This window comes from Rana temporaria, chromosome 3 (genome assembly GCF_905171775.1).
Source record: "Rana temporaria chromosome 3, aRanTem1.1, whole genome shotgun sequence".
NCBI classification, from domain to species: domain Eukaryota; kingdom Metazoa; phylum Chordata; class Amphibia; order Anura; family Ranidae; genus Rana; species Rana temporaria.
The window spans coordinates 317,691,424-317,717,882 of NC_053491.1; the positions used below are offsets into that span (position 1 = coordinate 317,691,424).

At 42.9% G+C, this 26,459-nt stretch overlaps 1 protein-coding gene across 2 annotated transcripts in view; it reads right to left on the reverse strand.

Annotated features, from left to right (window-relative positions):
- Positions 1-26,459, reverse strand: part of FCHSD1 (FCH and double SH3 domains 1) — a 135,636-nt gene that overhangs the window by 76,911 nt on the left and 32,266 nt on the right. Inside the window, exons 3-4 of one of the 2 annotated variants that reach the window (XM_040344951.1) lie at positions 20,992-21,037; positions 2,552-2,625 (exon numbers count right to left, since the gene is read on the reverse strand). In XM_040344951.1, coding sequence (XP_040200885.1) covers positions 2,552-2,625; positions 20,992-21,037 — 120 coding nt within the window. The remainder of the gene's footprint in view (positions 1-2,551; positions 2,626-20,991; positions 21,038-26,459) is intronic. The other variant, XM_040344952.1, reaches the window with a different exon arrangement.

Here is a 26,459-nt window from a genome sequence, read left to right on the forward strand (position 1 = left end):
TGGTCCATCCATCGCTAGATTATCCTAATCAGTTTTGACATAATCCGAATACAATAGTCAAACTGTAGTGACTATATGAATAAGCCCAGCATCACTCTCTCCTGTCTTTCTCCTGTAATCTCTGCACTGCCACGGTGTTTAATGCAGTGCCCAGCAGTATGTGTACCCATACCGCTGAAAAAATTGGCCTCACCAATACTTGCGATATTTTGCTGCCCTATTCACGATCATACCACCTTAAACATATTTATAACGGGCAAAAATAAATATTTTTAACAGGGATGTCACGTTACCATTTTACCCACTGATACACCTTACTATCTGATTGGATGTATTGCTGTTACCTTAATCTCTACCAAGTTCCTTCAATATTCCCATTAAAGGATTTTGGGTGGGAGTTGGCAGACGAACCCCCAACAGTGATTTTCATCAGGAATGGTCAAAAATTGCACAACTTAAAACCCTGAGTTTTACATTTAACCTCAGTATATTGCCATATACAGTATAAAGAATTATTACCAAGATAAGTACAGAAGCACAAGTTAATGATGCATGATCACTCTTGCGAAACTTTAAAACAGAGTTTCAGCCTTTTTTTGTCTATTAAAAGTCAGCAGCTACAAAAAGTGTAGCTGCTAACTTTTAATAAACAGACATTTACCTGCTCCACGGTCCAGCGATGCGGCCGCCTGGAGCGTCGCTCCTCTCCCCCTCATTCACACTGTGGGCACCCAGCCATGACAGCTTTCGGCTTCACAGCCGGGCAAGCACTGCGCATGGGCAAGTCACGCTGCGCTCTAGGAGTGGACAGGCGATCTCCTGGGACCCGTCACATGTCCCAGGAGATCGCCTGGGAGGGGCCGCCTAAGGCGAGAGGAGTTGCCAACTAGGCGGGCCGTAGGTGGAAGTAGAAGTGGGACAGGAAGTCCCACTTCTACCGAAGCCCAATGACCCCCCCCAGAAAAAAAATTACATGCCAAATGTGGCATGTAAGGGGGTGAGGAGTGCTTAAAGTGGAAGTTCCACTTTTGGGTGGAACTCCACTTTAATTGAAAGCAACACTCTATTCTTCTGCCTTCTCTTTACACAATAAAAATATCCTCTGCTGCTTTCACTAGTGTTATGATGAATTGTCATTACAAGATCAGCGTTTGCCAGATTTATCTGTCGGCCAAAGTACAAAGCATCCATTTACTGCTTGATTATGCCACTGTCTGCTGCCAAGTGCATACATCTTACAAGCAAGACAGCCAAAAGAAATATTTTACCAAAAACTATTTCAAACTACAAACTATGTCGAACTACAAAAAAAAACAACAAAAAACTACTGCTGGAACTGCTGATAAAAGTGTTAGTAGAAATCAACTTTAACCTATTAGTCAAGTCCATCCAAGTCAAGGCCAGCATAAAACTGCTAGTCTAAACACTACCCTCTTTCCAGGTTGACAATGCTGCTGCCCAAGTGTAGCTCCATTGGTTCTCCAGTAGTACATAAGTGTTACTGGCCAGATCACCAAGTGAAAATAAAGGGAACAAAAAGAAAAAACTAAAGCAGCCACCACATTTAAAAATTGGTAAACTGCAAAATATTACATTATATATTTAATCACCTCAAAGAACAAATTCACAAAAAGCCTAGGCCTCCAACCTTAGAACCTTAACCATCGCCACCATCACACTGACCTGAAGTCTTCTCCAGCATTGGCTGCTCCTGCACAACTCCCTGTAGACTTTAATTGAGCTGTACATGTAAACAAATTCCATGGGAGTTACTACACAGGAGCAGCCAACACTGAAAAAGACCAACACCTCATCAGGAAGCTTCAAAACCTGATGACGTGTTGATCACGACCTCTTGTGTTTTGGAACACACGCCGCAACCTGGAGAGACGAGTGCACTTGGTTGGCTGTATATGTTGGTGCTGACTTACAGCACCGCTAAATGTAAGTGCGCATTTGCCATCTACCTGTTGGAACAGTTGTTTTAATAAAACGTACTGCACTATGACAATATGCTTCTCCTGAGCTTTTATGGTAAGGATATATGTATATGTAAGGAGACACCTCTGGAGCCGAGAACCATCCCCTTTAGATACGGTTGACCAAAGGAGTATAATTGATACAAGGCTTATGCAATTTAGGTTTCTGAATGAGTTTGCATTTCACACACGGTTGATGGTGGAGCACGGGCGAAATGTCAATTACTGCACCCATTTCCCTTACCGCGGTGACTGAAATAGTCTGTGAGGACTTGCCTTGTCATAATTTATGGAAATGTCTTATTTTATATCCATTTGCAAGGTGGTTTTTCAACTTAAAAAAATTAGTGCAGCTGCCCCTTTTTAATTTACTATTAGTATTATTCTTTGGCGCCAACACTTGTTATTTAATTACACTGAAATTTCAGGTTCTTTAGCCTAAAGGAACTAAAGTGTGTTGAAAATGACCTACTGTTCTGTACTTCTAAATGGTGTTGGATGATAATTTCTTGGACAACACTGTTGGGCCAGAGTCAAAGGCTAAACCGATCATTTATAGCCAGCCTGTATACCTGCATTCCCGAGTCTCATTCTTCCCACGATGACAGTCTCTCTTAAGATATTGACTTGCAAGTCTCTGTAGAGCCTGAAAGTCAGAAAAATAATATGTTTACAGATGGCCTCTGTCTACTCCTGATATTTACTGGAACACTCTGTCCCAACATTGGTCTGCCACATTCTGCACTCAGACACAAGGTACACACATTCCACTACACATCCCATGTGTGCCAGCGGCCTCAGGGGTCAGCACTGGTCATACAAATATTGGTTCAATCCAAACGGGATGTGTCGACTGTCTAACAGTTCACACAAGAACACAAGTCACCCATGACCTGCAGAAACAAGTCTATGCATTTCAAGAATACTAGAATGGCTGAATCTATAGTACATGAAAATAAGCTCAATCATTTGAAATCACTGTTGCAGCAAAAAGCTCTAACCAGAGTATTCCACTTCAGTAAGACCAGCAATATGCCATGTTGGGCCCCTTTCACACGGGCACCTCAGGAAGCAGAATCCTTTTGCTCAGTGGGGGATCTCTGCTGATCCCCGCAGAGCAGGCAGATGACAGGTCCCTTAAAGCAGACAGCTCTCCTCTACGGGGCAATCAGACAAAAATGGACAGTTTACATTCAATCCCCCAAACAGATGGGGAATAGAACCACCACTTGTCTTTTTGGCAGACAGGATCAGATGGCAGAGGGTGTCAGCATAGAAGAGACCAGAGGGTGCGAATAGGTCTGCCTGAAAAACTGACAGGTGGACCTGATCGGACAGCTCGTGTGAAAGGGGCATAACTTTTTTGAAAGGAAAAACACCAGACCTGCCAATGGCCAGCTGCATTGAATATTCTGGAACATCTGGAGAGCTTTGTTTTTTTAAACATACATGTATATATTAATCTACCGAAAAGAAAAACCATGATGCATTTGCTTTGGAAGTTACTTGTTTCTGTAAGCCACGCCAGATAAATTGATTAGCATGTGCCTCTATACCCCAGTATTAAAGACCTTTCCATGAAAGGACAGAGAAATTAAAGTCTATGGTTCCATCATACAGGTGTAAAGCATTTAAAATGTTAGAGAACAGCTCTACTCCCATAAAGCAAACATTAGTAAAGGTTACTGTTGGTTAAAGCCACAAAGCAATTGAAAACATTTAGAGACAGAATCCAAACTTTACTCGAAAAGCATTAACCCCAGATTCGAAGCATCCCTATTAGCCCTTTTATGTAATTGTGGCTTTAATGGCCAATAAAGGCTTGTGAGTGGAGAACTTTCATTTCACCGGAGTATTAACCCAAGGATCACTGATGCCAACCTCTGCCTATCCTTTTTCCATAATGACCAGTGGCCATTGCCCAGGTTTGTGAAAGGTTTACTTCTCTTCTAGACATTTTATAGTTTGCTCATGAGTTAACATATCCCTGGCAGAATATTTACGATGAAGCCTTTTTTGAGTGATCAGACAAAATCATCTCTTTAGTGTTTAATTTGATTCAAGTTGTTAATTTTTGAATTGGAGAATAGTACAAAGCTTGCAGTCTTGTGGTAGTTGTGGATGAGCATTTTAATTTCTCATGTGGTAAAGCTACACTTTTTGGCAAAATTCCAGGTCTTGTGGTCTAGCAGGGGAACTACATTTAAAAATCATTAAAATCTTTCTAAAGTGGCTCAAAAATGTGTAGATCAGAGACGCCTGGGGTGGATTTGGCCTTACATTTGGATGATTTTCAATTTGAAAAGTCCAAGAGCATACTATATGCAGCTTCTGGGTTGATAGATGCAAATTTTGGGCAATATTCTAATATGCTTCATTCATCTTGCCATCTATTTTGATTAAAAATCCATGTGACCCTGTAGTCCAAACACCCCATAACAGCAGTGAGCAACCTCCATGCTTCAGTGGGGATAGTGCCCTTTTCTTCATAGGCTGTCAACTCCCCAAACATAGCAAGTTTTGAGGCATGTCTAGGTGGCTTGGCATATGCAGTGGACCTTTTCAGGGCGTTGGTGCAGCAATAAATGGTTAACATTCCAAAAACTTGACCAGGGGTATGTAAACTTGTGAGCAGAACAGTATGAATATACTCTGCGGCTTAGCTAGCACAATTTGGATTAAGCCAGTACAATTTGTATTTAATGATGTGCAAAACAGATGAATGTACCAGATATGCGAAATTCCATAATTTACAGCAGAAAAGGGTGCATTTAACCAAATGACAAGCTCTTGGCAAAAAAAGGTCACACTAAACACAATTTGTGAAAAGGCAGGTGGTCTGAACTGCGCATGAACACGACGAGCAGGGTGCCCCATCCCCTGAACCACAAAAGACCCCATGTCCTCAACGGGGGAGGGGCTTACCGGAATCTGGAAGCCTCCTTTAACAAGATCCCGGAGCCACCTAAAAAAAAAAAAAAAAAGTCCTCTGGTGTGGATCCAATATCACAATGCCAGTGCATGCTGGGTCGGTGACGTTACAAGGAGCGGCGCCACCCGGTGACATCGGTGATCCTACACCTTAGCCAATAACTGTCAGGCAGCAGAGCAGGCAAATGGCGGGAACAGAGGTTTTTTTCTTTCAAGTCAGCGGTGGTGGCGGGCATTGTGATTGACAGTGGATAGGCCAGGAGTGCTGGTGAGAGACCTGCAAAGAGGTTCGCGGCAGCTCTGTGCAAAAATAGACATGTTTTGTTTTAACACTTGCTGACCGCCCTCATACGGCGCAAACCAATGTACCTGTGGTATTGTGGGCGCCCACCACGAGAGCGCTCTCGTGGGTCAAGAGAGAAAGATTCTTTCCCCCCAGTTAAAAAGCACCCCCCTAGGGAACACTTAAGAGCTGCCCATTACTAGTAAAAAATAAAAAGTATAAATCTTTCCCCTATTTTGGAGAAGCTATAACTTTTGCGCAAGCCAATATACGCCTATTGCAATTTTTTTAACAAAAATTTGTAGTAGAATACATATTGGCCTAAACTGATGAATACATTTGGTTTTTTTTTTGGATAGGTATAGCCAAAAGTAAAAAACAATATTGTTTACAAAATTGTCAGTCTTTGTAGCGCAAAATATTAAAAACTGCAGAGGTGATCAAATACCATCAAAAGAAAGCTCTATTTGTAGGGGGGGTGGGGGATACAAATTTTGTTTGGGGACAACGTGCACGACTGCGTAATGGTCAGTTAAAATGGCGCAGTGCCGTATCGCAAAAAATGGCCCGTCATTAAAGTGGTTGTAAACCCACTATTTGGACTTTTACCTACAGGTAAGCCTATAATAAGGCTTACCTGTAGGTAAGGAGAATATCTCCTAAACCTGCACGGTTTAGGAGATATTCCCCCCGCAATGCGGGCGGCGCATGCGCAGGGGGGAATCCACGGCTGAAGGACCGGCACCCGCCGGACCCTGCCGATTTTAAATCTCCCGCGCGCACGCGCGGGAGTGACGTCATCGCCGCTCCAGCGAATCACAGCGCTGGAGCGGCGATACCCGGAAGACACGCCGGAGCAAGATGACATCCTGCTCGGCGTGGACCAGGTAAGTGGTACACACCTCGTTCCGAGGTAAGTATTTCATAATAGGCTAGTATGCGGTGCATACTAGCCTATTATGCCTTTTGCATTGCAGGTTTGGGGAAAAAAAAAAAAGTTTATGCGGTTTACAACCGCTTTAAGGTGGGTAAATCTTTCCAGGGCTGAAGCGTTTAATTTTACCTTTAGAATCACTTAAGTCTAGGTTCACTATAAAAAAAATAATGGACAGTGTAGACCAGGGGGTAGGAAACATTTTGAGCACAATGTGCTGATTTTTTTTTTTTAGACCAAAAAATAAAAACCGTAAACTTCACACTCCCAATCACAAAAAGGCTTTTTTTTATAAAGTAAATGTTGTAAACTACTTTAGTAGTGAGAAATTAACATCATGCACTCTCATGCCTCCAATCAGCCCCAATTCATGCACCTTCACACCTCAGACCACTGTTCTCCCCCACATATCTGCCCCGCCCACTTTAACCCCCCCTGCTCATGTGTTCCACTGATGTACCCCCCTGCTCACCTGACCCAACACTGAACCTCCTGCTCATCTCTTCCACCACTGTACCTTCCTTGCTCATTTTCCCCACTGCTGTACCCCCCCTGCTCATGTGTTCCACCGATGTACCTCCTTTCTCATCTGGCCCAACACCGAACCCCCGCTGCTCGTCTGGCCCAACACCGAAACACCGCTGCTCGTCTGGCCCAACACCGAAACACTGCTGCACCCTCCTGCTCCAACACCGCACCCTCCTGCTCCACCCTCCTGCTCATCTATGATATGCTTGATATGCAGAGTGGTGAAAGGAAGCAGATGAGATACATCTGTCCTGGCACACTCATCCTGCTGATCCACCTCTTGCATTAAGCCTGCATGCAATGCATGTGATGTTACATAAAAGCATCCGGAATGGATGCGCAATGGGCTCAGGTAAGGGGCATTTTCTGAAAGCAGTGGGCCTCTGTGCAGGATCATAAGTTAGGCCCCAGCAGCTGAGAAAAATTGCGATGCTCTGCACAGGAAAAGCTGGGTATGATTTACATTGCACCAAATTCTGTCTGTCTTAAAGGGACACAGAGTGCAGGGGTTCAGTAGTAAGTGACGCAAAGGTTCAGGAATAATTTCAACAAAGTTTCCAGAAGCTTGACAGTAATTCCACAAACTGTCACCTGATTGTGGTTTTATCACAGTGAAACCCCTTCTTTGAGATTGGTAGTGGCAACCGAGCGAGTCATCTTCCTCCAGATGGTGGGTGGGGCTAGCAGGACTGATTGGCTTTAGCAGTGGCCAATGACAGCCCTCCTCCTGGAAGCCGAGACCAACCCCCCCCCCCCCCCCCCCTGGCAGCAGAGCTGCACCCAATCTCTTCCCCATCACAAAAGCCAATGATCGCAGCAACAAAGTTAAAGAACCAAACAATTTTTCCCATCCTTTACAATGTGTGGGGGCATAGTGCCTCCCCCTCAGTGCCGGTGTGTGGCATGGGGAAATGTGAAAATGGAACGCATTAGTGTCTCACTAACACTTCCCTGCACTGCTCTGCTGATGGGGAGGGAGTCGAGTGCCGGCAAAAGAGGCTTTGCGTGCTGCTTGCGGTACCAGTGCCGTGAGTTGCCTACCCCTGGTGTAGACCATACAGGGCACACGAGATTACCAGTACACACAAGGTACATTTTTCCCCTACTTCCCCATCCAAATAAAAACCTGACAGAAGCTCCAACTCTCTCGCTCTATCCAACGGATATTAATGTTTTGGCAGGCAGGAGCTGGACTCTAAAGCTGTTGGCGCTGGATCGAATTGTTTATTCTCAGCTTTCACAATATGCATCACATTTCCTTTTTCAGACATGTTAGGTATGGGTTAGAAGCTTGGGTCATGCTAAATTGCCATCTGTGTACCCATTAGGGAGATTTCTCTACTCATTTTGTTCCTACAAACACAACAGGAAGTAGGTAGAAATGAGGGGGAAGTCTCACATCGGACTGCTCTCATTTTAACCTGTATTGCTATGGGCAGATATCCCCTCAACCCTTATTCCAGCTGTAATGTTTTAGACTCCCAATTGTCTTCTGCTGACATGATCCCCAAAACAAATAGGGATATTAGCGGTCCCTAATGTTAACACAGACAGCATTTCCCACTCTATTAAAACCTAGAATCATTCGGTTTTTATGGCATATGGAAAGACAAAAAGACAGGCTCAGAGCTCAACTTCCTTTGAAATCATTTTTAAAAATGACCGTTTATTGCCAGGCTATAAGCAGAAAAACCACAATGTTTAAATGGATGACTTTTAGGATAAAAATATTTATTAGTAAATAAAGGCAGTTTTATATTTCCTGTGGAAACGATCCACCACAGACTGCCGATATAAAATTAGTCATTTTATTGAGCTTTAAAAAGCAGTTTTACTGTGTCTATTATGGATCAGATGAAGTGCACGGTAAGCAGTTTGCTAATGTCACCGCCAGCTTTGTATTTGTTCCCCGCCCCATGCTTCCTAGCAGTCTGTATGCTGACTGATGAGTAAACAAGACTCTGGTGCGATATTCCCTGCATGGCTTCCTTGTTCTATCCAAACCCCTGATGTTTATTTGCCATTTCACAAAGCTAAAGTTTGCCAGATGTAGTTTCTCTGACCAGCATTTTGCTTGCCAGCAGAAACAAATAGCTAAAAAGAATTTTAGAATTCCAGCATGATGATATGTTAGTAAGTTATGCAAATGATTTAAAGTACACCTGCAGGAAAAAAAAAAAAAAAAGTAGATCGTTGAGTTCCCTAAATAGCTTCATACAGTGTTAATTTGATGTCAAATTTAAATTTAATTTTAGTCCGTCTTTTAAAATGCCATTTTAGTCAACTACAATCGCCAGTACATTTTAGTTGACTAAAATCGAATGGGTTTAGTTCAATTAAAATACATTTCTCTCGAATTTCCAAACTCTTTATAAACTCCTGGAGTATTACGGTTTGAACTAAAGACACAGATTAAGCCGTTCTACAATGTCCTCTAGATAAAACCAAACATCCCTCCCTCACATTTTCGATCGTAGGTTCTATGATCTCATTGATGGTGCGTTCTCACATGGGGTCATAGACAGACATGGGAATACATTTGGATCCAACATCCTAGCATTTCAACAATACACAAGGACCAGAAAGTTTCACCTGGGCGGCCGATTTTCTCTGGCAATGGCTGCATCACTGAACATTTAGGCAGATTTGTTGATAATCATTTAAGACCCTATGTCACCAATCTCCAATCGTATATTAAAGATGCAATTAATCTTCTACAGAACTTGGAGGGGATGCATCTCCCATCTGGCTCAGTATTGGTGGCCATTGATGTCGAGGCCTTGTACAGCTCCATCCCCCATGATTTAGGTTGATCAGCAGTCAAGCACCTCATTTCACAATCTCACAGACTATCACAAATCCAATGAGTTCATAATGGAAGCATTGGAATTCGTCTTGACACACACAGTTTCCTTCGATGGGTCTCACTACCTCCAGGGGCAGGGGGTTGCGATGGGGACTTGCTGTGCCCCATCGTCTGCCACCCTGTACCTGGGGGAGTGTGAACGTTCTCTGCAAACCAGGGAAGAACTGTCCTCCCTCACCAGTCTCTATGTCATGGTTCCGATGACATTCTGATATGGCAGGGTTCCTCCAAAAGCACTACATTTTCATCACAGCCATGAATAAAAATCTCAAATTTACATTTCACCATGGATTTTAGTGACACAGCCATCACCTTTTTGGCAAAATGATATCTGAATGATGTCTCTAGGTGCAGGCATCATTCAGATATCACCGCACAAAGTACAGGACGTCATATGACGTCCACCCGGGATAAGAGATCCCCTTTTTGGACGTCATATGACGGTGTGCGGTTTTGAAGTGGTTAAGGGAATCCATTCCCCCCCACCCAGGCATTGAGAACAAGTGTCCTCACTCGAAAATTTCAGGGTGGGTCTTAAACAGAAAAAGTGTGGCCTTGACAGGAAGGGGGTGTTACATTTAAATTAGGGGGTGCACAAGTTTAGTCAGGCCTAGGGCAGCACAAAACCTAAATACACCACTGATTGCAGCGCTAAATGCCATCACACCACCAGGCATGAACACCCAACTGAGCCATCGTCCCTTCTTAGGAGGGATTTATCTCCGGAGGATGTAAAAAAGAATGCTATTCTGACCAGTCACATATCAGATGGAATGTGCGCTGCATAATCTTTATTTTAACAAGACCTTTGTGCCAACTATCCTCCTGAGATAAATGATCACACACTGACATATTGGGTCAAGTAAAGAGTTTTGCTGCCTTTGTTTTATTCCAGATAGAAATGTACTGTCTACGATGTCTGCCAATGTGTTTTCTATTGTATTTTTTCTCCATGTTTGTCATTACCATGCCAAAAGCTTTGACTACCCTGTTATCCATCTACAGGCGATGTCTCTCTGCTCTCATTACCTGCTTTACCATTCTTCCTGCACTTTCTGTGCATCGCAACAGCCATTCCTTTGTGTATGCCTGCCAATATATGATTTTAACACTCAAATTTATATACAATTTATTTACATTCATAGAATGGTGACTGCTGTCCCCATTTCCTTTACGTATAATTTAGCCGTTTCTATTCCAACACTAAATTTTTTCATTCATGCTCAGGCTTTGACCTGACCCCTTCCCCTTGGATCCGTCATGTCCCCACCCGGTGCGCAAAGGTCGGCTTAACTACGCGACACTGCGGGATGCCAGACATTTCCACTTCATAGTGTTGCACTGTGCCAATGCATCTGATGCAGATTTGTGTCGGTTAATTGTTAATGCATGACATCCTGCCACTCCTGGCTTGGGGGGCGCTGTGCACTTCAGATCCTGGGGATCTATTTGTGGCCTCCCATGACAGCTATGGGGCAATTTTGTGCTTAACCTGGCTAATACATGTAGTGATATCGATGTAGGGCATCACATTCTCTGCCTCAACCACCTCACCCCCCCCCCCCCCATGGTATACTGCTGCAACATCGCTGAAACGGTGCGATATGTCAGGTGACTTTTGCGCGACCCTCTCTACCATCCCTCCCCACATTCAGCTATACCCTCCCCCTAAGTCATCAAGTAAGCAATGACGCATCAAGACTACACGTTCATGAGAGGACACATTCACGGCCGTTCCTCTATATGATCGTCAGAAGTGCCCCTGACAGATGCAGCTGCAGCTCATCCGGAGGCACGCACACATGCAATTGTGTTTAAGGCAAACTATTGTTTGCAGTTTCATCAGCCCTCTACTCCACCGGCCCCTAACTTGCTCAGTATGTTAGGTCTATGATATGCCTAATTTATTAGAATAGCGTGACTAGCATTTGTTCTCCAAACGCATTTCATATACATTTAGATACAGGTTGGTTTGGTTTTCTTTCTAAAAAAGCTTACTCTAAATATATTCCCTCACCAATCCTGATATAAAACTCCTTCATGGCAGCAATATATATATATATATATTTAACGCTATAGTCATGGAATCTCACTGTCTCTAGTCTACCTTCAAGTATTTATTCTTTTTTCAGGCTTAACCATCCTCTTCATCTGTTCACAGATTACCAGGCCTTAATCTGGGCAAATCTTTGGCCTTGGTTGAGAAGCCTCCATTTTATGCTTTTTTGGGATGGTCACTACCTTTTATGGATCCTTGTGTGGGACATCACAGGCCTCAGGGGTTACCACCCACTTGGGTGATACATATATAGGGAAGAGCTTTCAATCGATGCAGCCACACCATTAATTCCTTTGATTTTATTTCTGTATGATACGGCATTGGTATGTATGCACTTCTACCGCTGTTGAGATGCTCCCGATGTGTGCTCTGTTTTATTATAGAGTATTCAACCTCATGGCTCCCTCTATGCACCCAAAAGGAGGCATATGTTACCACATTCCCAAAATGCGTTGGGCTTCATGAGGAACAATTTCATGCCTTCTATTAAGCTCTTTATGAGCCTGGTATATCAAATGTTAATATGCATTTTTGTATTTCTACAGTGGTGTTCAGCACAGAGAGCTCTCTTAAAAATCAAGTAAAGTTTAAGTATTATCAAAACAAGCGTCAATTGGAGTCTGCCCTTAAAGTACCATACATAGTATTGGGGGGTACTTTTTGCTCCACACATTTTCATTGTTTGATGAAAATTGGAAATTATTTTCGTCAGTTTGTCAATGAGACATTCATTTCGTTTTCATCAGTGGAAACATGCCGCTGATGAAAACTACAAAAAAAATTGTATACTAAATGAACACTGCTTATACGTCCTTCAATGAAAAACAGACTTGCTAAACAAAACAAAGAAGGAGGGAAAGGGGTAGGGAGATGTAGCTACTTACAAGTCAATATTCATATAATGTAAGCACCAGGTTTATTATTATTTAGGTACTAATATAGCGCCATCAATTTACGCATCGCTTTACATATACAATGTACATTCACATCAGTCCCTAGCCTCAAGGAGCTTACAATCCAAGGTCCCTAACTCACATTCATATACTAGGGCCAATTTTAGGCAGAAGCCAATTAACCTACCAGCATGTCTTTGGGGGTTTTATTGGGTTTCCCAAAGTTCCTCATGAGCGTGAAAACTTCAGGCACCCAACCTAAAGTGTTACTAAATCCAGGACCCTGCATTCACTATATGTGGTCTTCCAGAATACACAGAACGCGAAAAGTCAATTATTTTAGTAAATATAAACTGCTAAATTAATTCTCAGCAGTTAGAGCAATCTTTTTGAATAGTGTGCCATCATTCTGAACTATGTGATTATTGGTGTTTTATATTGTTCTAGAATTAAACTTTAACACGTTTCTCCTTATATTGCCATGTCATACTTTTTAATACACACTACAGAAGATATGTTTTAAAAATATACCTCAGTCAAAGAATGTCTTAAGAGCCTTGAGGAACATGGCCTTCTTGCAGAGTAACTTGCATATTGGCAATCATTTTTAAATCTGGTTGCTCTGGTCTGGCCCCGCAAAGACATGCCATTCTGAGCACTACAGTCTAACCCACTACGGTCTTAAAAAAAAAAAAAAAAAAAAAGTGGATTGTACAGCACAGGTCATTTAACATGAAGCTTCAGTCCCACTGAGTTTTAAATAAATTGCAGCCAGACTTTACATGATATAGCTGGCTATATAGCTACACCTTGCTAGTATCGGGTCTGGCCCCCTTTTGCCTTCAGAACTGCTTTACTACTTTGTGGCATAAATTCAACAAGGTGTTAGAAACATTCCTCAGATTTTAGTCCATGGTGACATGATAGCATCACGCAGTTGCTGCAGATTTGTCAGCTGCATAGCCAAAATGCAAATCTCCCGACCCACCACATCCCAAATGTGCTCTGTTGGATTGAGCTCTGGTGACTGTGGAGGCCATTGGAGTATAGTGAATTCATTGTCATGTTCAAGAAACCAGTTTGAGATTTGAGCGTTGTGACATGGTGCATTATCCTGCTGGAATTAGCCATCAGAAGATGGGTACACTGTAGTCATAAAGGGATGGACACAGTCCGCACCAATACCAAGGTAGGCTGTGGCATTTAAATGATGCTCAATTGGTACTAAGGGGTCCAAAGTGTGCGAAGAAAATATCTCCCACACTATTACACTACTAGCCTGAGCCGTTGATACAAGCCATGAGGGATCCATGCTTTTATGTTTATGCCAAAATTCTGACCCGACCATCGGAAATTTTGCAGCTGAAATTGAGACTCAGACCAAGCAACATTTTTCCACACTTGTCCAATTTTTGGTGAGCCATTGCAAATTCAAGTCCGTTTCCTGTTCTGCTCTGACAGGAGTAAAACAGGGTGTGCTTCTGCTGCTGTTTCCCATCTGCTTCAAGGTTTGATGTGCTATGCGTGTTCTGAGATGGTATCCTGCATACCTTGGTTGTAACAAGTGGTTATTTGAGTTACTGTTGCCTTTCTATCATCTCAAATTAATCTGCCTATTCTCTGACAAGGCATTATCGTTCACACAACTGCAGCTCATTGGATATTAAATTTTTCGGACACATCTCTAAGCCCTAGAGATGGTTGTGTGAAAAGCCCAGTATATCAGCTGTTTTTGAAATACTCAGACCAGCCCGTCTGGCACCAACAACCGCGCCACGTTCAAAATCTTAAACCCCCTTTCTTCCGAAATTCGGATATTCAGTTTGAACTTCAGCAAGTTGGCTTCACCACATCAAAATGCTGCCATGTGAATGGCGGATTATCATTTTTTTGTTACCAAGCAATTTAACAGGTGTACCCAATAAAGTGGAAGGTGAATGTGGCAATTTAAAAGTAATCAAACTTTTTTATACATTTCTTTATTATAAAAATTGCAACGCAATAGAAGATCTAAAAAAAATAAAAAATGGTGGTACTGATGAACGGCAAGGAGTGTGAACCAAAATTATCCTAATTGCACTCATCAGAATTTTTTTTTTTTTGATGATACTAAGTATTTTTTTTTTTTTTCCGATTCAATCATTCTATAAGCCATCAAGTAATGCTCAGGTTCAACTTCAATCAACTTGAATTCTGGTGGTCAATCAAGCTGGAATTACCACTGGATGAAAAGTGGTTGAAATGGAGTATGTGTAAGACCAATTTAAATGTAAACAGTATCAATAAGACCTCTGTATGTACTGACTGACTGTTTGCTACCTGGAGTTGCTCATTAACACCGTTTGCAGCCTGATGACAACCCTAACAAACTCATGCAAAAATGAAAGGGTTTGTTAACACTGCAATAAAAGAACAAACCACAACAGGTGAGGTTATCAGCATGGAGCACAGCAGCAGAGACAAGGCCATCAGTCATGGTTCCCAACTAAGCAATAAGCAGATGGCTTGGGATAAAGATGCAAATAGAGTCAAGTCAAACGTGTCAGACAGCCACATGAGTTACTTGTTTTAGAAAGTCTTAAGACCTAGTTGTTGGGCCAACTATACTGAAGGTTGAAAAGCTACAGAACTTTAAATCCGTTAATATGGCGCTTCTACAGGTAGACCTGCTGGGCTTCTGAGCCCTTACACCGTGGTCAGTTTATGTGCCTTTGTCATCCACAGCCCTTCTGTCTCGCCTCTGCTACTGTTAAGGTCTGCCCCACCCCCCCTGATGCTATATCATCCACTCGCCTTATAACAATATTTCCCCATGTGTGTGGGTTGTAGACGGGGGAGAGGAAAGATGTGGCACATCATACTTTTTCTTTATTTGCATGTGATGAGCAATAACCTAGATGGCATGAGTTTGGTCTTCTGACAGCATCGGTGGAGTAATAAGCGTACTATCCAGTATTATCTGGTAAGTGTATTACCTGGAGGGAGTGACACAAGCGGTGTGGTGACAGAGATCTTATCCAGTGTTGGAGTTAATCAAATTATCCTAATTTCTTTGCACTGGTAAGCCCTGGTTCACACTGGGTACGATTTGGAACGATTTGAGATGCGATTTGACATGTCAAATCGCATCTCAAATCGGCGGCAATTGTCGGCAATGGCACTGTCCTAATCAGTGCGACGCCGCATCTGCGATTTCAAAAAGTAGTTCCTGTACTACTTTTTGCGATTTCGGGCCGCGATTTACATTAAATTGCGGCCGAAATCGCGGCAAAATCGCAGCCGCAAAATCGCGGTAAAATCGCGCATTTCACTGCGTGTTTGAATTCGCAGCAGTGTGAACCTAGGCTAAATGTGTGAGCCGCCACCACATGGACTGAGGCTTACCAGAAAATGGTTAAATAACAGCGTTATTTAAAATCTACAGCGGGATAATCCGGGATATGGGGTCACAGCACAGGATGGATCAGTATTGCCAGACAGACTGCAGCTGATAACGAAATCCACAGCAGGATAAAACCAGATTCAGCGTGGGATACTCTTCCTTGACCGTGTCATACAGCCCAGCGATATATCATATATAGGGAAGGAGACCGCAACATGGTGTAGTATGTATAGACTATTTTATTTAAAAAGTAAAAAGCTACTTACACAAGAAAAGTGCAATCGAGCGATAAAAACAAATGCCGGCCGGCATGAACAGGAGCCCTTCCTCCTCGTGTAAACGCGGTGACATCGAGATGACGCGAAAGCAGCAGCTGTATCTGTCAGCCAGGTTGCTGGAACACAGTGGTAAAAATGGCAAGATGTTGGCATATCTCTCCCGCACGGAATATGTGGATCGGACGATACCTCATTCGGCTGTTGGACGGCTCTGTCACATCAGATCCCTTAGTTATAAACCAGACCTTTAGGGCCTTCTATGAGAACCTTTATGCCGCCCCGCCCCCTCCGGACGAGGCGGAGACGTTGGGATTCCTTGAATCTCTCCAATTCCCTGCCTTGGAAGAAACACATGTTACGATCTTGGACAAGCCCCTTACTGTGGAGGAGGTCACTGAGGCCATTTATTCACTCCCTCCTAATAAAGCCCCTGGGTTAGACGGCTTGCCCGCCGAGTGGTATAAAAACTATACGGAGTACCTAGCTCACACATTTACCAGTGCACTGGGTGTTGTCTGTTCCGGAATTAATTTTTTGGACATTCCATATTATCACTTATGTTTCATTTACTAAGGACTTGATTGTTTTTTATTTTTTGCTGGCGCGATTTTTTCTTTTTCTATATATGCTTGTGTTAGGTCACGTGATTGCTGCCTTCTATATTCTTAAATCACAATTTTTGGTTAGCGCATTTTTTTCTTTTTTATCCTAATTTCTTTGATGGATTATTTTACTCTCACCTTCTGCATTTTAATGGACTCACATAAATGTGCAATATCTAAGTGGTTTACCATATTTCAATGTCTTGCTATTGTTTTTGCACTAGCGCTGCTAATGTTCGGTATTAGTACTTTGACATAATTTTGGACATCATGTGACTGCTGATCAACGTTCACAGATAACGTATATACAGCTTTTTTTATACAATATACACAGGGACATATTGTTATAAGGCAGAGCGGATTATATAAAGTGCATGTGGGTTAACAAACCCTTTAAGGCTAGCTTTAATAGTTGAATCTGGAACAAGTATGCCATCTATCACAAAAAATAAGTGTCAAGAATTACATATCTTGAACTTGGCATTGACAGCCAATGCAGAAAAAAGCAATAGATGGAGTGGGGTGAGATAGAGAGACAAGACAAGCTCCCTGCCAGGCTTACACCTTGGGCCCGCACTTACTCCTTCCCTAAACGTAAGATTGCAGGTGGGCCCCTTGAGCATTATGCAGGCTTTTCACAAGTTCTACAAGAACCAATACAGCATACAAGCAAACTGAAAACTTTTCAGATTTATCTAGCTTTCTTGATAACCTCTCCATCCCCACTTTGGCAGAACAGAGAGACTCAAAGCCCCCTGCTCTACATGAGGTGTTAGAGGTGATTAAAAATGTAAAAAGAAAACTCAACACCAGGACCAGACAGGCTCTCAATTCCCTACTGCAAAGTTTGTGTCCACTATAGCGCCCTATATGGGTAAAAAAATGTAACGCCAAAATCAAAGGTGACCCTCTTGACACAGTTGAACTCCGTGTTTATACCAGTCATCCCAAAACCAGAAAAAGACCCAGGTGAGGTGAGCAATTACAGGCAAATGTCCCTGATCAATAAGGATTTAAAGATCATGACTAAAGTCACGGCCTATCATCTTGCTTCCCTTATAAGAGCATACAGTGCCTTGCAAAATAATCCCCCCCCCCCTGGCTTTTTACCCATTTTGTTACATTATAACCTTTTGTTCAATGGTTTTTTAATTTGAATTATATATGATGATCAGAACACAATAGTCTAAGTTGAAGTAACATTTTTATTTTTCAGAAATAAACTGAAAATTGGCACCACCTAAGCAAGAGGCACTAACCAAACGCTGCCATGAAGACCAAGGAACTCTCCAAACAAGTAAGGGACAATTCAGGGTTGGGTTATAAAAAATAAATAAATATCCAAATCTTTGATGATCCCTAGGAGTACCATCAAATCCATCATAACCAAATGGAAAGAACATGGCACAACAGCAAACCTGCCAAGAGACTGCCAGACACCAAAACTCAGGCCGGGCAAGGAGGGCATTAATCAGAGAGGCAGCACAGAGACCTACGGTAACCCTGGAGGAGCTGCAGAGTTAAACAGCAGAGACTGGAGTATCTGTACATAGAATAATAAGCCGTACACTCCATAGAGTTGGGCTTTATGGCAGAGTGGCCAGAAGAAAGCCATTACTTTCAGCAAACAAAATGGCACATTTTGAGTTTGCGAAAAGAGACGTGGGGGACTCCTAAAATGTATGGAGGAAGGTGCCCTGGTATGAGGAGACTAAAATTTTACTTTTTGGCCAAAGAAAATGCTATGTCTGGCGCAAGCCCAACACTTCACCCAAAGAAAACCATCACTCCAGAGAAACATGGTGGTGGCAGCATCATGCTGTGGGGGTGTTTTTCTGCAGTTGGACTGAGAAACTGGTCAGGATTGAGGGAGAGATGGATGGTGCTAAATACAGGGACATTTTTGAGCAAAACCTGTACCACTCTGTTATTTGAGGCTAGGACAGAGGTTCACCTTCCAGCAGGCGAATCACCCCAAACACACTGCTAAAACAACACTTGTGTGGTTTAAGGGGAAACATGAAAATATGTTGGAATGGCCTAGTCAAAGGCCAGACCTCAATCCAATAGAAAATCTGTGGTCAGACTTAGATTGCTGTTCACAAGGGCAAACCATCTAACTTAAAGCGGAGGTTCACCCTAAAACAATTATATACCATTACATCCAGCATACTTCCGACATCTACAGTATGCCGTTTTTTTTTTTGCCGTACATACCGTTTTATTGTTATTTTCCCCCCCGGCTCCCGGGTTCTGGCTCCCGCGGGAGTGGGCGTTCCTATTCAGAGGTTAGATGATTGACGTCTGGTGAAAAACTTCCCCTGGCGCATAAGGCGCGTCACCAGTTTTCCGTAACTAGCCATCCTGCAAATTGGCTCTATATGGCGCCTGCACAGTCAGCTCTACACGGCGGCCGCAGGCGCCGTATAGCACCGTATAGAGCTGACTCGCAGGTCGGCTAGTTATGGAAAACTGGTGAGGCGCCTTATGCGCCAGGGGAAGTTTTTCACCAGACGTCAATTATCTAACCTCCGAATAGGAACGCCTACTCCCGCCGGAGCCAGAACCCGGAAGCCGGGGGGAAAACAATAAAACGGTATGTACGACAAAAAAAAAAAAAACAGCATACTGTAGATGTCGGAAGTATGCTGGATGTAATGGTATATAGATGTTTTTTAGGTTGAACCTCCTCTTTAAAGGAGCTGGAGCAGTTGTGCAAGGAGGGATAGGCAAAAATCCAATTGGTAAGATGTGGCAAACTCAGACTTATCCAAAGCAACTTGGATCTGTGATAGCTGCAAAAGGTACAACATAAAAGTGATCACAATTCATGGGTCATAAAAGCAATATGGGGAGCAAAATGCATGGCCGTGCATTTTGCTCCCCATATTGCCTTTATGACCCATGAATTGTGATCACTTTTATATATTTATCATGTATGTTGGTTTTTATTATTAAAACCTCTTTATGACCTACACCATTGGAGCCCCCTATTTTTTTCTTCTCTTTCCATGAATTTGTGGAAGATGAGCTTTTTTGAGCCCTCTCCAGTTGGTTTTTAGTACCCATGCAGGGGTCTTCACTTACCTGAACCGGATCGTATTTGGATGTTTGGAGGATCTTACGATTGCCATACCCACGGTCTTCTAGAATCTCCAGCATTGGAGTAGTCGGTGGCTGACATCGGGCTTATCCGCCCCTTGCTGGGTTGACGACATCTGATTGCCTATGAGGTAGACTCCACTTTCTTCTGGATTTCTGTTGATATCTTTGTGGGACACCCTAAGCTGTCATACGACATTCGGGTCCAACGGTTGCGGTAAGCGCATATGTATTCCATCACTTACTCGAAGATTTCCGTTGAGAAGTTTCCCCATCTCATGTCATCTTCACTGTTATATTTTCCATGGACACAATATTATATTTTTGTTCATATTGTACACTTTGCAGACTTATTTTCACATCTTGTTGGGTAATTATTGCCCAACACTGTCACATTATATGGTCACACCCTATTGGGTATACACAGTTTATTGCCATTTGGCTCACATGTAGCGCTACATAATTATCTTTATCTGAATTTTGTCATATTCCTGTGTAGCTGCTTCACTCCCTTCTTGGGTTTCTTTGATATATTTATATTTTTAGTTTTCCTTTCTGGGTAGCGCATATATTTTCCTCTTTACATATGTGGTCGTTCACTCAAAGCATTGAAGCCAGTGTGTCAGCATGAATGTCATGTAACTAGCTTTTAGAAGGCCAGAAATGCTTGCATCTAAACCTCTTAAGACAAATGTTCCCTTAGTCAATTGCAGCCAAAAGATTGGGGTTTCAGATAGAGGGGACAGGCTAGAACCCTCTGAGAACAGTCTGTGCCCACATTGGGGAGACTTAATCTCCTCTCACTTTCAATTCTGTTGACAATCACATGAACAGAAAATGAAAGAAAATCCAAAATGTTGTATTTGTCACCTAAACACAGGGTAAGAGTTTATCCCATTTGGGACCCCTGGTTTGCAGTAGCTCCTATTACTAGCAGAGTACTTATGAAGCTCCTGCAGTGTGCATGCGCCCCTTTCCCAAATGACAAAATCCTTGTCCGCCTGAATTGAAAGTTCAGTGAATTTGCTGCTTAGCGTCATTTAGAAAACCTATGCTGTCCACCAGCTTTAGACTACTCTTGCTATACAGGGTTTTTGGTTATTTTTCATAAACATCTCTAACAATCCTAAAAGCAGGACATTACTTCTTCTTACCTGACCGTACTCCTTTTCGATGGCTGCTCGCTGTTTGCAGAATGACCTGGCAAAAGAAAAAAGGCAAAATGTTTATTTGGCTCATTACTGAAGCATGCTGTGCTCACAGGATGGCTGAACACAGGAGCACAAGGCTCAAAACAGTTGATCCAAGATTGAAAAACCATTAAGAAATGTTCTAAATTGGAAAAAAAAGGGAAGAATACAGAAACACTACAGAAAAAATATAAAGCATAAAACAAATGGACGGCGGTAACAATTTGATATTTATTCACCGACTATGCATTTCAGCTTATATCATTTTCTACTTCAATACAACATACTGTATGCCAGCCCTCAAAATTTCCACTCGCCTACTAGCATTTGGCGAGTGGATTTAAGCTGGGGGCGAGTGATGACAGGGCTGCATGACCAATCTCCCTCCAATCTGTGCCTATACTTAGAGTCCCGATGAGATTGGCGGCCGAAGAGGAAAGGTGCATGCTCCGGAGAAAGTAGTCTGGTGAGCCGCGCACAGGCAGAGCAGTACACAGGTGCTCTCCTTACAATTCCCATTAAGCCATGGGACCTAACAGTATGACCTCTCTGAGCCTGCCCCCCTCCCCCGGGCCCCGACCAATGTAGCTGGAGAGCAGAAAGTAATGAGTGAGGTGGAGGATTGCAAAAATTACCACTCCGGTGCAGCGCTCACTGAAAGTTGCCCTGACATGAGAGCGGCAGCCTTCCAGTTTGTGCAGTTTTCTTCTCCTTGTGCTCTATGTAAGTGTCCAACAGTTTAGCCTGAGCACTATGAACAGACTGGTCTCAATGTGTGCTGTGTGCTGTGCGCTGTCAGTGTGCGCTGTGCTATGGTGTCAATGGCTGTGCAGTTGTGTGGATCTCAGCGCTGGATTGTACTCCCTCCCGCTGTGCTGCAGCTCCTCTCCTCTCTGCCAGCCTGAATAAAAGGTCTGGTCTGCCCCCAGTGCCCTGTCCGTCTGGTCTGCCCCCAGTGCCCTGTCCCATTTTGTTGAAGTTGTTGTTGGTAATATTTAATTTTGTAACTTGATTCTGCATAAAACATTGTCATTCCATGAGATAATCTACGAGGGCGTGTTTACGAGGGCAATTAGGCGCAGGGCAGTGTATGAATTAGGTGGGGCAACTGGTGGCGAGTAACTCTTGAGGCCTGGCTAGTAGCTCAGGACTTGAAATTTTGAGCCCTGCTGTATGCCACTTAGGCCCATTTCACAGTTGTGATTGAGCACCAAAAGTACAGGTAAAGTTCTCACCCGTTTCCACAGGTCGCTTTATCGATGGCTGTCAAATATTTTCCTCCTTGCTAAAGGAAACACTCCTCTACAATGTCACACCAGTGATGGGGCAGCACCTCACTCAAACACCAAGGGATTGACTTGTTATGAGTGAGCATATCAGCCCAGCAAGAAAGCGACCTGTAGAAACTTTGTATTTCTCTGCTTTTCCTCATTCTGCATAGTGATGGACCTGTTAGTTTTTTTCTACCCTTCCACGTCCTGCATAACAAGTGTCCCTGGTAAGTGGTAAAAAAATAAAAATACTCAACACATACCATACTGTGCCCTACTATATTACAGCTTGGGCACTGACCTGGGACATAAAACCTAGGGAAAGGATAATCAGGAGCAATGGCTTGGTCCTCTTATAACATTCCAGAAAAAAAGGTTTTTCATAATCTCAGAATCCATTTTCAAGGCACAAAAGGGTCTCGTGTTTTTTTTTCTTTACTGGCAGGGTAGGTAGGGTTTTTAAGGCATGGGACATCTCCTCACAATGAGAGTAAATCACAGAACCTACCCCCATCCAATATATGGAGGAATCGGCAGCACAACTTCACAAATTGATCTTTCCAATTACAAATTGCGTCTATGGGGCGTTTGAGGGCTCTGCATAGTTTAACCACTTGAGACCCGCGCTGTAGACGAAAGACGTCCACAGCGCGGCTCTCACCTGCATGGAAAAAAGGACGTCCCTGGACGTTTTATTTATTTACATTCCCTGCGCGTGCCGCCGAGGGCGCGCAGTGGGGAAAAACTGTGCCCAGCGCGTCACGTGATGCCGATGCGCGTGCCTGGCGGCCGCGATGTCCGCCAGGTACCCACGATCGGCAGTGACAGAGCAAGGACGTGGAGCTCTGTGTGTAAACACAGAGCTCCACGTCCTGTCAGGGAGAGAGGAGAAACCGATGCTGTGTCCCTTGTACATAGGGACACAGTCCGGTCACCTCCCCCAGTCAGTCCCCTCCCCCCACAGTAAGAATCACTCCCAGGGAATACATTTAACCCCTTCCCTGCCAGTCACATTTATACAGTAATCAGTGCATATTTATAGCACTGTTCGCTGTATAAATATGAATGGTCCCCAAATAGTGTCAAAAGTGTCCGAAATGTCGGCCGCAATATCGCAGGCCTGACAAAAATCGCAGATCGCCGCCATTACTAGTAAAAAAAAAAAACATAAATCTATCCCCTATTTTGTAGGTGCAAACCAATCAATATACGCTTATTGTGATTTTTTTACCAAAAATATGTAGAAGAATACGTATCGGCCTAAACTGAGGAAAACAATTGTTTAACCTCTTTACCACTGGGCTTGTTTTTCAGATTCGGTGTTTACGAGACTAAAACAGTTTTTTTTGCTAGAAAATTACTTAAAACCCCCAAACATTATATATTTTTTTTTCTAACACCCTAGAGAATAAAATGGCAGTCATTGCAATCATTTTTGTCACACCGTATTTGTGCAGCGGTCTTACAAGCACACTTTTTTTGGAAAAAAAAAATCACTTTTTTGAATTAAAAAATAAGACAACAATAAATTTGGCCCAATTTTTTTACATATTGTGAAAGATAATGTTACGCCGAGTAAAATGATACCCAACATGTCACGCTTAAAAATTGCGCCCGCTCGTGGCATGACGTCAAACTTTTACCCTTAAAAATCTCGATAGGCAACGTTTAAAAAATTCTACAGGTTGCATTTTTTGAGTTACAGAGTAGGTCTAGGGCTAGAGTTATTGCTCTCGCTCTAACGATCGTGGCGATACCTCACTTGTGTGGTTTGACCACCGTTTTCATATGCGGGCGCTACTCGCGTATGCGTTCGCTTCTGTGCGCGAGCTCGTCGGGACGGGGCGCTTTAAAAAAATTTTTTTTTGTTTTCTAATTTATTTTTATTTAGTTAATATTTTACACTGAAATTAAATTAAAATTATCACTTTTATTCCTATTACAAGGAATGTAAACATCCCTTGTAATAGAAAAAAGCATGACAGGTCCTCTTAAATATGAGATCTGGGGTCAAAAAGACCTCACATGTCATATTTAGACTTAAGTGCAAAAAAAAAAAAAAAAAAAAATTGAAACTGTCATTTTTTCAAATGACAAAAAAAAAAAAAAATGTTGCTTTAAGACGCTGGGCGGGACTGACGTTTTGACGTCACTTCCGCCCAGCAGAGCTATGGGGACGGGTGAAGGAAATTTTTCCTTCACTCGCAACCCCAGTCAGCTGCCGAACAGTCCCGATCGCCTCCGCCGATACCGACGGCTCCGGTAAGCGGCGGAGGGCGCGGGAGAGCGGCGGGAGGGGGGGGGCCCTCTCCCGCCACCGATAACGGCGATCTCGCGGCGAATCCACCGCGGAGACCGCCGTTATCGTGTACACCACCGCCCACTGAAAAGATGGATACCTCGGTTGTGGCAGCTGCTGCCGTTACCGAGATATCCATCTTTAAAAACAGGACATCTTTTGGACATGGGGCGGTGGTCAAGAGGTTAAAAAAAAAAAAATGGGATATTATACCAAAAGTTTTTTCAAAATTTTCTGTCTTTTTTTTTGGCGCTATAAACAAAAACGCAGAGATGATCAAATACCACTAAAAGAAAGCTCTATTTGTGGGAAAAAAATGATAATATAATTTGGCTCCAGTGTTGCATGACCGCGCAATTGTCATTCAAAATGCATCAGCACTGAAAGCTGAAAATTGGTCTGGGTGGGAAGGGGGGTGCTTCTTTTGGAGAAGCAGGACACTGACAAGCTCGCTGCTCGTGGAGATAAGCCTCATATTTTATAGTTCATGTGAGTGCATCAGTGTGTGATGTGCAAGGCTCTTTGGTCTTATCAGTATTACACCATCCTGCTGTATGTTCCTTATATCTGCATGTACTGTCCTGGACCGTAAGAGCAACTTATACCATCAAGACCAGACCTCCATATCAATGGTTTATATATATATATATATATATATATATATATATATATATATATATATATATATATATATATATATATGCTAAATTGGTGTGAGATCAGTGTTCCATTGGCCATGTCCATTATGAAATCTCTCAATTTTCCACTTGAACTGCAGAGATCAACAGAAGGGGAGGGGATACAAGGCAAGGATGGGTTTTTTTCCCCCAGGGACAAATCACAGCCATGTGTTATTAAAGCATATACACAGATTAGTCATTGTTTGCAACAACCCCCACCCACATGGGTCAAGATGTCCAGAGGACTCGTGTTAAATGCTCTTAATGTGCAGTAAATACAGCAATGCACTGCAAACTTAAAGGGGTTGTAAAGGTAAAAAATTCCGTAAATAGCTTTCGTTCAATACTGGATGGTTAGAACCTTGCCTGAACTTTCACTTTAAATATGTATTGAATATATTTTGCACTGTCCCCAATAATGTCTGTAAGGGCATGGTCATTTAAAACTGAGGTTTCTTATAGAAGTTGTTTCTTAAATGCTCAGGGGCTCAAAACTGAGTTAGCTTTTAGGTTGTCCCAACACCTATCCATTTGTTCCTGATGCAATTTAGGTGCACTTTAAAGGGGTTGTAAAGGTAAATTTATTTTCCCTAAATAGCTTCCTTTACCTTAGTGCAGTTCTCCACTTAACTCACCCTTCGATTTTGCTTTTAAATGTCCTTATTTCTGAGAAATCCTCACTTCCTGTTCTTCTGTCTAACTACACACCGTATTGCGAGGCTTTCTCTCCTGGTGTGAAGAAAGCCTCTTGGGGGGGGGGGGGGGCAAGCAGGCAAGTCAGGACACTACTTTGCAGATGGAGAAAGGAGCTGTGTGTTAGTGGGCGTCTTGACACTCCTGCTCGCCCCCTCAAGAGGCTTTCTCTACACCAGGGAGAAAGCCTTGCATTACTGTGTGTAGTTACAGACAGAACAGGAAGTGAGGATTTCTCAGATGAAATAAGGACATTTAAAAGCAAAATCGAAGGATGAGGTAAGTGAAAGAGGACTGCACTAAGGTAAAGGAAGCTATTTAGGGATTTTTTTTACCTTTACAACCCCTTTAAAGTGCACCTAAATTGCATCAGGAACAAATGGATAGGTGTTAAGACAACCTAAAACCTAACTCAGTTTTGAGCCCCTGAGCATTTAAGAAACCATAAACTTCTATAAGAAACCTCAGTTTTAAATGACCATGCCCTTA